Raw genomic sequence first — 10,592 nt, forward strand, 5'->3', positions numbered from 1 at the left:
AACAAAAAAAATTACAAAGAGAAAAATAATAAAACAAAGACCAGCCGGGTAAAACATCTGGCGCCATCTATGATTGACAGTTGCCCGTGAAAAATATTTTGTGTTTGGGTTTTTCTCAGAATCAAAGGAAAAGAAGTTTTTTCTAAGAGTTTTTCCCATTTCCCGATTAAATTTGCGAATGACCAACACTGTGTGGTGCCCAGCAGACATTCCAGCTGCCACAGAACGTACCCACCGCCATCGGAAGGGGGTCAAATGCAAGAAAGGATCAATTTGAAATTTCACCTCTTGCACCGAATCTCTTCCACATTTTCCCCATTTCCTGGGGAATTTCCCAGGAATTGCACTGAGTACCAGGTGAGGTGGTATCCGGGGGATGTTTGTGTGTTTAGCATTGAGCGTGAAGGAGGCATTTCCGGGCATTTCTTCATGATAAATTACCAACTTCCGCTCATGAGCGGAAATGGGATTATGGCGACTGATTTGTTGCTTTTTTTCTCTTCTCCCTCCACACGCAGACACTTGAAGATGATGACGGATAGTTTATTTGGGAATGCCATTAAGAAGGAGCCGGAGAAGATTGGCAGTAGTGGGGCGATGCTTCCGGTTGGGGAAGATGCCACAAAGCCCGTATTTACGGTGATGGATTTGGGGAAGATGCTCCTGCTGAGTGCCAAGGAGGGGAATACGCCCCAAGTGCGCGAGCTTATGACCAAGGGAGCCCCCTTCAGTACAGACTGGCTGGGAACGTCTCCTCTGCACCTGGCTGCGATGAACAATCACCTGGACACGTGTGAGGTTCTCATCAGGGCGGGCCTGAATAAGGACGCGCGCACCAAAGTGGACAGGACCCCGTTGCATTTTGCCGTGTACGAGGGGCACGAACAGATTGTGGAGCTCCTTGTGGCCAATCAGTGTGACGTCGATGCGCGTGACATGCTCCGGATGACTCCCCTGCACTGGGCTGTAGAGAAGCGCCACAGACGCATCGTGGAGATCCTCCTGCGGCACGGAGCTGATCCGAGTGCGGAATCAAAGTTCCGGAAAACACCCACGAGCATGGCACTGGAGCACGGCTACAATGACATCTACCTCATGCTCGATGCTGCCTTCAGGGTACGCCTGGAGAACCCAGAGCACTTCCAGCGACCACCTCCAGCTGCCACAAACCCCCATCCGGACGTCAAGTCCAACGGGAGGACGGCAACGGTGGTGCAGGAAGCAATTGATGTCATCAATACACCCTCACCACCCATTAATTCCAGTTCCATCGACGAGGACAATGGTATGACCCTCAGTGATGCCATAATTCGCCTCCAGACAATCGACGGTGAGTTTTTTTTATCAATTTTTTCACCTTTCGAGCTTTTTTCGAGTCCTTGAAGTGACATAACCTCACTTTTCCTTCCCGCACAGATACCCGGAGTATAAATCCCTCGTCAACGTTGCAAATGCTTAAGGATCACGGGATCTCAATGCTACCCACGGAGGACACAGAGAATGCATTTATTTCCTCAGCCCTTCAGGGTGGCCGGAAGCTCGTTCTCTCCGAAGCGGGGAAGCTCATGATGAATGAGACAAAAGCCCGACGGAGTACATCACAAATGCCCCCTGGGGGCTCCACGAGCCGCCTGAGTATATCTCCGGCATCTGTGAAGCCCCTAAAGCCCCCCAATAAGGTCATAAAGATCGTCACAGCGGAGGAATTCAAGCGAATGCTGTCCGGAGATCTCAGTGCCACGAAGAAAGTGCAATTAAAGGCAAATGGGGCGATGGTACCGGCCAAGCAGAGGCGGCAAATGCTTCTTAGCCGGCGACCGGAACTCCTTCCAGCAGCCACGGATATTTTTGCCGAGGTAAGACCATCCCAATCCACCCAAATCCACTTCCGGAAGAAGACTAAAAAAATGAATTCCACCCACAGAGCGACAGTTGCAGAATTAAACCGAATCAAGTGCCAAATTTATTGGATATCCACGCTGAGGAGGCCCCAGACACGGATCTCGATGACTACACTGCAGATCTGGATGTTCTGGCTGTGCCGGACAAGTCTCCAAGTCCACGTGACGACACGAAAGGGAACCTCCCCACAGCAATGGGTCTGTCGGAGATTGAAAAGCAACTCCTGGACCTAAAGAAGCAAACAGAGGAGCTCCGGCGGCAGCTGGAGATCTCCCAGCGACAGAATGAGGAATACAAGGTGCGACTGGAGAAGTTGGAGCAGGAGAAGGAGCTCGAGAGACGACAAAGGTCGCATATCAACTCATAAAACTTAAGGATAATTTTACAAGGAGAGAAAAAAATGAATTTTAGTTGTCAAATAAATATTTTTTTCTACACAATTCTTTGTTTTCTGCTCATGCTTGTCCTCTTCTCTTGCTTCCGGATGCTCTGTGTGGGGTTTTAGACGTACGATTGGAGGCGCCAGAATCCCCCGCAGCGACATCCGCTTGACCAACGCTGCTCCCAAGCTTTCATTGCAGCAGTTCGAGCAACACTATTCATGGCTGTTGCAGCTCCACACCGGCAGCATTTCCGGAGCATTGGAGGCATCTTTCCCAGCTGCAGGTGTCTCACTGAATCCACAACACTATCATTGGACACCCCACCATTCTCCATGGGATTGTTATCCACGGAAAACTTCAAACATTCCGGTTCAACGTTGTACTCAAACTGCAAAAGAAACAAACCAACAAAAATCATCCAGAAATCCCTCCGTCCCTGCTCTGACTTCCTTACATAGAGCGGAAGATTCAAGTTGGCCAGAAGTGGAGAAGCCACTGAGACGCGCATTGTGACAAAGGGCAACTGCGGGATCATCACCTGACTCGGTAGTAGGCAACACTCATCCAGAAGCATGTCGTCTGGTTCATTGGGATTGAAGGCCAGACGCGTGAGAAGCCGGAAGACCGTCGAGAGGATATCCAGGCTATCGGCACGTGCAAAAATGGGTAAACACTGCTCCTTTAGCAGGCCCCAAATTCTAATCATAACCAGAAGTTCGCGAATACTGTTGAGCGCCACGACGTCATGACTTATTTCGTACTGAAAAGGATTCATTAGTTAGGACTCTTATAGGTTGTTTCTTCACCTGCTCTATTTTCAGGAAGCTAGTTGAATAATTTCTTCTGAGAAGCCTTTAAAGGCTTTAGGATCATTTGTAAAACAAACATCTGTAGCCGTTGATCAGACAAAGAACAAACTGTTTCGTTTGTTTTTAAGCAAGCCTGTATCAGTAAACAGATCATCTAACGATTTTATTGGCCTTTTATGTCAGATCGGCTCTTATCTTTAACAACCAATCTAAAACAGATCAGAACTTAAAAGACTCCATGAAAGTTTAATCAAAGATGTCCTGCTCTGCATTAAGATCAGAAGATTTCTATGAATTTCAGATATCAGACGACCTTCTAAGTCTTTAAACTTCTTCTGATTAAACAAAGGTTTACCTGCTCTATTTTCAGGAAGCTAGTTGAATGATTTTTTCTGAGAAACCTTTAAAGGCTTTAAGATCATATGTAAAACAGACAACTGTAGCTGTGGTAGTCGTTAATCAGACGAAGATCAAACTGTTTCGTCTGTTTTTAAACAAGCCTATATCAGTTAACAGATCGTCTAACGAACTCAGACCAGCTTGTATCTTTAACAGCCAATCTAAAACAGATCAGAGCTTAAAGGACTCTAAGAAAGCATGATCAAAACGTATTAAACGTAAACGTATTACGCTCTGTATTAAGATTAGAAGACTTGAATAAAGTTCAGACATCAGATGAACTTCTAAATCTTTAAACTTCTTCTGATAAAATTAACAAGTTTTCTGATCTTCAATTCGGGTATCAAAAAAAATCAAAGGAAACCTTCTCCAGACTCAACACTAAGTCCTTCTTTTACCTGCTAAACATGTCTCAAACAAATTGTATTATGTCATCATCAACTCACCCCTGTGTTCTTCATATTCCCTCCACTAGAACGTGTTTCAGGAAGCCGGGCGAGAATATTGAGCGCCAAGTCTGAAACCCACTGAATCAGCTGCTGAAGACTCTGCAGCGTTGAAGGTTCCACCGTAAAGTCCTTTGCTTCGAGATTCAACAGAACTTTGTCAACGTCTGTATTGGACTCTGAGAGGCCCACTAAAAAGGGAATAAAACAAATTAAGTTGAAAGCCAAAATCCTGAAGACAGGTGAGACTTACTGGCCAAATATTCCGCCGGGCCTTTATCATGACAAGTGAGATCTGACGGACGAAGGAGGCTCTTGAAGGCAATTAAAATGGAATGAAGCATAAGGAGACAGGCTAAATCTTGAGACTTTGACTGCCCCGACGGGGATAATCGGTAGAGATTCGTCTTCATTGTGAGGAAGTTAACGTAGTAAAACTGCTGAATCGGATTAACTTGCCTGTTGAAGTTCTCCGATAATCTCTCAACGATATTATCAATTGTACTTGACCGAATAGCCAGGAGAATATCCAGATAGTCATATCCCGCTACGATGCAGTACTCAAGAAGAGACACCGTGTGCTGTATTGTAGACGGCATCCCCAGCTGCTCGGGCATGTTGTTGCTCTTGAAGACAAACAACTGCCCGAGATTGTCAAGACAAACCAAAAGATGCCCCATCCACGACACATCAATGTCTCTCGGAGTTGAATTCAATTTTGTCTGCTTCGCTCCGTCATCGATGCGATGAGCAATGCTCAAACTTCCACTAGCTGCCTTACTCAGGGTATCCCGATGAAGGCAGAAAACAGAATTGTCTGCCATCACGACGGAAATGTAGCCTGATGAGCCAAGTTGGAGTTTACTCGTGCAAATATTGAGGATCTTCGAAGTATACCGAAAATGACTTTGTGGAGTCCAAACCTAGAAGGAAGGAGACCTAACTTATGAAGCTGTTCTTCAGGATTGGAACAAGACTTTAGAGGAACTATTTTGATGACTTGGAATTAAAGACTTTGGAACTGTTTAGTTCGGAGAATCAGGAAAGTCAAAGACTACACAGCACAGTTCAGGGAAGCAGGAAGTGGAGGATTCTGATCAGTTCAGAGAACAAAAGAATAAAAGACTTTGAACAGATCTGAAAACAAAAAGAAGCGAAAGACTACAAACAGTTCAGAGCAGCGAAAACCCAGACTGAATAGATCAGAGCAACAAAAATAAATTAAAGACTCTGAAGAACAGTTCAGAGCAGCAAAAATAAACTAAAGACTCTGAATAAGAGATCAGACAACAAAAATAAACTAAAGACTCTGAATAAGAGATCAGACAACAAAAATAAACTAAAGACTCTGAGGAACAGATCAGAGAACAAAAAAGGAAAGACTCCAATCAGTTCAAAGAACAAAAAGAAGCGAAAGACCCCAAAAAGTTCAGAGCAGCAAAAATCCAGACTGAATAGATCAGATAACAAATAAGCTAAAGACTCTAAAGAACAGATCAGAGAACAAAAAAGGAAAGACTCTGAAAAACAGATCAGAGAACAAAAATAAACTAAAGACTCTGAAGAACAGATCAGAGAACAAAAAAGGAAAGACTCTGAAGAGCAGTTCAGACAAGCAAAAAGACAGAGACTTCAATCAGATCAGAGAACACAAAAACTTAAAGATTCTGAACAAAAAAACCCTGAAGAATTAACGAAAAGTTCTGAATTATTAAGAAAAGAAAAACAAAGACTAACAGATCAAGACTAAAACAGTTCAGAGACTTCAGACAACACCAAAAAACTCCAAACTCCTTCATAAAAAAATAAAACTCACAAAAGCTTTGAAGACTTCGGATTTGTTGGCCTGGAAGAGTTTATGGATGGGCGTGGATTTCTCCACGAGGCCCCACACTTCAATGAAGCCCCCAATGCTGGAATTCATGGCAACAATGAGCGTATCTGTGTCCTCCTGGAATGTCCATTTCAGCTTCAGCAGATCCAAGTCCGGAAGATCCCTCCCGATGCCCTCATTGAGGAAGAAACTCGGCAAAGAATGGCTCGTTATTGTCAACTTTTCCTCGACTTTCTTCACAATTACCCTGAAGCATTGAACAATGAGCGTTCGATTCTGGTAGTCATTGTTCGAGGCAGCAATCAGGAAGTGACCATCTGGTGGAGGATGAGATAAATTTCATTTTTCACTCAATTGCAATATCTGTGACATTCTTACTTTTCCCGTAGCAAACGTCAGCTGTTGTGTAGAAGCTTCGTGTTTGGCCGAGACTCTCAGTCACCGTGGCCAGGATGTGGGGAATTACGATAACTGGAGGCTGTGGCGGTGGCAGAGGAGCTGCTTGGGGTTGAGTGGCAGCCGGCTGAGCAGGAGGATTAGCCGGTGGAGGAGCCGGAGATGGGGCTGTAGGTTGTTCCGGAGGAATTGCCACAGCCCCAATAAGTCCACTAGCCGTAATAACCAAGAATCCATCCGTGGGGACACCCCTGAAATGCCAGATGGTCAGAAAACTCCCCTAAAAACCCATCCGGAAGGTCTTTTCTCACCCAAATTGCCGGACACTGGGGAAGAATTTGACTTTTTGGAATTTATCCGAATACGAGGAGGCTTCCTTCTTGTCAGCATTGAAGGAGATCTTCCTGCCATTGTGGAAGAACACCGCCTTGATGATGCATTCCCCGGGGAAGGTAGCCGTATAGACGTGGCACCACTCAGACAGGAAATTATCCTTTTGCATCCAAATGCAGATTGAGCCAAAAGTATTCCCGATAAGGAGGTACTTCCCCAAAACATCCCAGGCAAGAATTGAAATTGGATACTTGTTGGAAGTTACCCTGGAAAGGGAAGAAAATCCATGAGGAGTCTGAAGAAGCCGGTTAGGAGGCTTTCTTTGCTCACTTGTAGACGTTCCATGGGGCGTTTATGTCGCAAATGTAGCAATGATAGCCATAAGCTCCAGTCGTGAGGTCAAAATTGGACGTAAAGGCGATGATATTGCACGAGGAGACAGTCACAAAATTCCTGGAACTGAGAAAATGAGGAAAGTCTTAGAGAAAAATCTCCTTCTCCATGGAGACGCCATCCAGTCTTACTTGCTTGTGTCAATGGGAAGGGCTGTGGGGATTTTTTTGTGAACTGAAAACAAAAGGTCCAACATTGCTGAACACTTCTCCGGAAAACTTCGTCCAGGAAAACACACAAAAACACTGGAAAATGCAAGAAAATCCTTTTGAATAAAATCTCCTCCAAGAAATTCCCGCAACAAGACAATAAACAAACGCAGCAGCGCCGCCACTGTCAAGTGGCTAAACCGAGAAATAAATTTGACATTTGAGAAAAAACCAAAACAAACAGCAATGGCCAGGAAAAGTGAGATAAAATTGAAGAATTTCTTCATTTACAACTCCTCTCTGGCCACAGATGAGGGCGAGGTGAGTTCCCCAACAAGCCAACATGCAAAATTGCATGAAAAATTGAAAATTTCCCAAACATTTCAGGAAGAAAAGAAAGTTCTCTTCTACCACCCGGAAGACACGGAAAAGGATCAGAAGATTAAGGATGTGGGACTCAGTGAGGCTGTTATAAAGTTCACAGACACCTTCAGTCCCTTTGAGGAGTGCAAAACCTTCCGGACACAGAAGACCTGTCAGGTTTTCTTTGAACCAGAGCCAGATTTCTGGATGGTTATGGTTAGTTTCCCGTTTTTCTTCATTTCCTGGAAAACTTCCTGATTTTTCCTTCATCAGACAGTGAATGTGCCCTTCCTGGTGAAGACAAAAGATGGTGTGGAGTACAATGAGTACCGTGGGGATGATGTACACGACACAATCTACGGGGCTCTCTTGGAGCAATCCTACAGTATGTTTAGGCTCTTTGTTGGGACATTCCGGGAGCACATGATGGGAGATTCCACTGAAGAGCATGCCCAGAGTCTCTCCCAGAAGCTTCAGCAATTTTTCAGCAAAGTAATAAAGCGAAAAAGAAGCCTCCCAGGCGACGAAATAACTTCCAAAACTCTTCTTTTCAGTACATCTTGACGCTGAAAATTGGAAACTGTGACATTGTGGATGTGACCAGGACTGTTCAGTATCTTCCGCTCAATCAGACACTCTTCCTACGCATCCACAATTTCATCAGCATGATTGAGTCCACGTTTGAGTACGTAAAAAGGTGCATCTTCCTCTACAATGAGCAAATTGTCTGGTAAGAACTTTTTCTTTCACTTCTCGCATTGAGTTTGATAAAATCCACAGCTATTGCAATCGATTGAAAAATTGATTTACTTTGAATTATTTCCCTTTGAGCTGTAAGAAAACTCTTAAAGGCCTTAAAGTCTCTGAAATATAAAAAAAAAGTATTTTATTTTCCTTAAAAAACTTTGAAAATTTATTTTGTGTTTGAACAATTTTTATCGAATATTTGAGGTTAGAAAATTAAAGCAAATACTTTTTTTTTCATTTCACAATTTATTTTTAAAATATCATTTCATATTTTTTTAAGAAGATTTTAAAAAGAAAATGTAGTCAAAACGTTCTAAATCATTTAAGAATAAATTCAATATTCTCAACAAAAAATCCAAACGCAAATAAACCTCCATAAAACACATTAAAAAAAACAATAAAACACTAAAAAATTTTCCCTACAGGAGTGGAGTCAACCCGAAGGAACTTTATTGTATTTATGAGTATTTGAGTGGAACAATTTTTCCAAAGATGCTTCAATCTGATCTCCAGGGAGGCTCAATTTCACGGAGTTTCACGCAAAATCAGCGTGGAAATTTCCTCACGGGCGGCAATGGGCAGGATGCCGTCAAACCACCCCGAGTATTTCTCTTTCAGAGCGATGAAACCACAAAAAAGTCCTCCCAATCAGGAATGTACCTTTATGACAGTGAAGGGGCATTGAGTGACAATAGTGGCTACCATTTGGTCATCTATCGTGCATTTGGAGCAATAATTTGTCTTTTCGTTAATGGTGTGTTTACGCAAAAGTAAGTTCTTGGTGGCCCTTTGAGTAATTTTGTTTTGTAGATTCCACAGCACTCACGGAGGATCTCTATGGGGAACTTCAGTCATTCATTGGGCCACAATTGACGACGATCTCATCGGAAGTTAGTGAAAATTACGCAAAGGACACATTCATCACGAATGACTTCCCCGAAGGATTCTCCCCAAAATTCCTCTATTTCAACGAGTTCAGTTTGCAGCATGACACAACATTCTACACCGACGGGCGGAGCGTGCACAAAAATGCAAACATGTCTCGGGACATTATGAATGTTATTGCTGATCTCTATGAGGAGCGCAACGCAGGGAGTAGCAGCGAGGAGACAGTTGTGAAGATGTGCAATGACTTCTGGATAACACACAAAAAATCCAATTCACGCCACTTTATAGCCATTGTGAACAAGAATGCCACCCTCTTGGAGATTGCCGGTAAATCTAAAGACCTTTCTGGTTTTCAGCATTGCCTGACCTATTGCAATTCTTTCCTTCGCAGAGGAAACCACCAAGATGTGTGAGCAACATATAAAGAATGTATTCTTCGACAAACAAATATAATTGCAATTTATACAGTAATAAAGTTAAATTGTAAATAGATAGGATTTTTCATGAAAAAAAAAAAATAGTTAATTTCCCGCCGAGAAGCGCCTCTTCACAACGTAGATCTTCTTATTGGACAGGCAAATGGTGTAGCTGAAGTCATCGTAGACAATTGATATCCTCTTGCAGCCATTCTGCGGGAAGACTTTTGGATCGATGCTGTGAAATTTAGAATATATTTTATTGTTGCAATATTTAAATTGCTTTGATGTTTTTAGTAAAAAAATTTGTTAAAAGAATACAATAATTTTGTAGTTTTGTTATATTTTTCTTCGTAAATACAATAATCTCAGTAATGGGGTAAATTGATGCATTAACAAAGTTCAGAAAATGGAAGAAAAGCTTGTAAAAAATTGCCTAAGATAGCCTTATTACTGATTTAAATAAATTTTAAAAAGTTATTGAATTTTCATTTTTTTTACTCGTTTTCTTGCCTCAAATTGCCCCATAACCTCACAATTTTTAAATTGCATTAAAATCATTTTATTATTTTTTTTTTCAATAAATTAAATTAATATTTTAACGTGTTGTCTTAACATTTCCATTCAATCTTACAAAATAATATAAGAAAATTGATAAATAAAATTATTTAAAGAACTTTGGAAAAAGTAAAGGCTTTTGGTAAACTTGTGAATCTCTGTTGGTTTTGCGAATCCTTGCCCTACCCAAGGGTTTACTTACTTTTCCGTGAGATTCACCAACCCCGTAATAATATTGGCCTTTGCCTCGTTATTCTCCAGGTCACCTCCGGATGCAAGCACTGCCCCATCTTCAGTGAGCACCAAATATCCAATTTGGTCGGGAATTCTCTCAAAACTCGTAGGCATAATGCACAAAAATTGAATATTTCTCAATGAATTTTGTGATCAAAACAAACCCAAACAAGACGTATGAAACACATGTTTCATTGAAAATGTACAACAAAATTAATTAGACTGCCCCATAAATTGCTTCAGTCGTTGTTTTCTTGAATTTTCTCAATGAAATTCTCGAGTTTTGGATTCTGGTGCTTTAGAAAAGAAATTAAAGATGAAAAGGAAGAGCGAAGAAAGTGA

The 10,592-nt window shown here is 42.2% G+C and overlaps 4 protein-coding genes across 5 annotated transcripts; 2 read left to right on the top strand and 2 right to left on the bottom strand.

The window, feature by feature from the left end:
- Nucleotides 1–76: 76 nt before the first annotated feature.
- On the top strand, nucleotides 77–2,342 carry LOC129793498 (GA-binding protein subunit beta-1). The gene is made up of 4 exons (XM_055833591.1): nucleotides 77–357; nucleotides 519–1,330; nucleotides 1,417–1,856; nucleotides 1,925–2,342. Exons 2-4 carry the CDS (start codon nucleotides 529–531, stop codon nucleotides 2,267–2,269), a joined length of 1,587 nt encoding a protein of 528 aa, XP_055689566.1. The 5' UTR covers nucleotides 77–357; nucleotides 519–528; the 3' UTR covers nucleotides 2,270–2,342.
- On the bottom strand, nucleotides 2,308–7,231 carry LOC129793482 (mediator of RNA polymerase II transcription subunit 16). Its single transcript, XM_055833557.1, has 9 exons — nucleotides 7,027–7,231; nucleotides 6,833–6,961; nucleotides 6,481–6,768; nucleotides 6,152–6,420; nucleotides 5,756–6,090; nucleotides 4,193–4,862; nucleotides 3,940–4,130; nucleotides 2,740–3,045; nucleotides 2,308–2,673 (listed from the first exon to the last, which is right to left on the bottom strand). Exons 1-9 carry the CDS (start codon nucleotides 7,089–7,091, stop codon nucleotides 2,404–2,406), a joined length of 2,523 nt encoding a protein of 840 aa, XP_055689532.1. The 5' UTR covers nucleotides 7,092–7,231; the 3' UTR covers nucleotides 2,308–2,403.
- A 17-nt stretch (nucleotides 7,232–7,248) lies between these two features.
- LOC129793505 (vacuolar fusion protein CCZ1 homolog) lies at nucleotides 7,249–9,532 on the top strand. 2 transcript variants are annotated; one of them, XM_055833601.1, is made up of 7 exons: nucleotides 7,249–7,365; nucleotides 7,432–7,623; nucleotides 7,681–7,899; nucleotides 7,962–8,137; nucleotides 8,580–8,908; nucleotides 8,965–9,369; nucleotides 9,434–9,532. In XM_055833601.1, exons 1-7 carry the CDS (start codon nucleotides 7,291–7,293, stop codon nucleotides 9,493–9,495), a joined length of 1,458 nt encoding a protein of 485 aa, XP_055689576.1. In that variant the 5' UTR covers nucleotides 7,249–7,290; the 3' UTR covers nucleotides 9,496–9,532. The 2 variants fall into 2 exon arrangements, with proteins under 2 accessions (XP_055689576.1, XP_055689575.1); XM_055833600.1 differs by having other exon boundaries at nucleotides 8,965–9,532.
- Nucleotides 9,451–10,441, bottom strand: LOC129793554 (ragulator complex protein LAMTOR4 homolog). Its single transcript, XM_055833663.1, has 2 exons — nucleotides 10,219–10,441; nucleotides 9,451–9,696 (listed from the first exon to the last, which is right to left on the bottom strand). Exons 1-2 carry the CDS (start codon nucleotides 10,362–10,364, stop codon nucleotides 9,564–9,566), a joined length of 279 nt encoding a protein of 92 aa, XP_055689638.1. The 5' UTR covers nucleotides 10,365–10,441; the 3' UTR covers nucleotides 9,451–9,563.
- Between the last annotated feature and the right edge of the window lie 151 nt (nucleotides 10,442–10,592).

Source organism: Lutzomyia longipalpis, chromosome 3, assembly GCF_024334085.1.
Source record: "Lutzomyia longipalpis isolate SR_M1_2022 chromosome 3, ASM2433408v1".
NCBI lineage: Eukaryota > Metazoa > Arthropoda > Insecta > Diptera > Psychodidae > Lutzomyia > Lutzomyia longipalpis.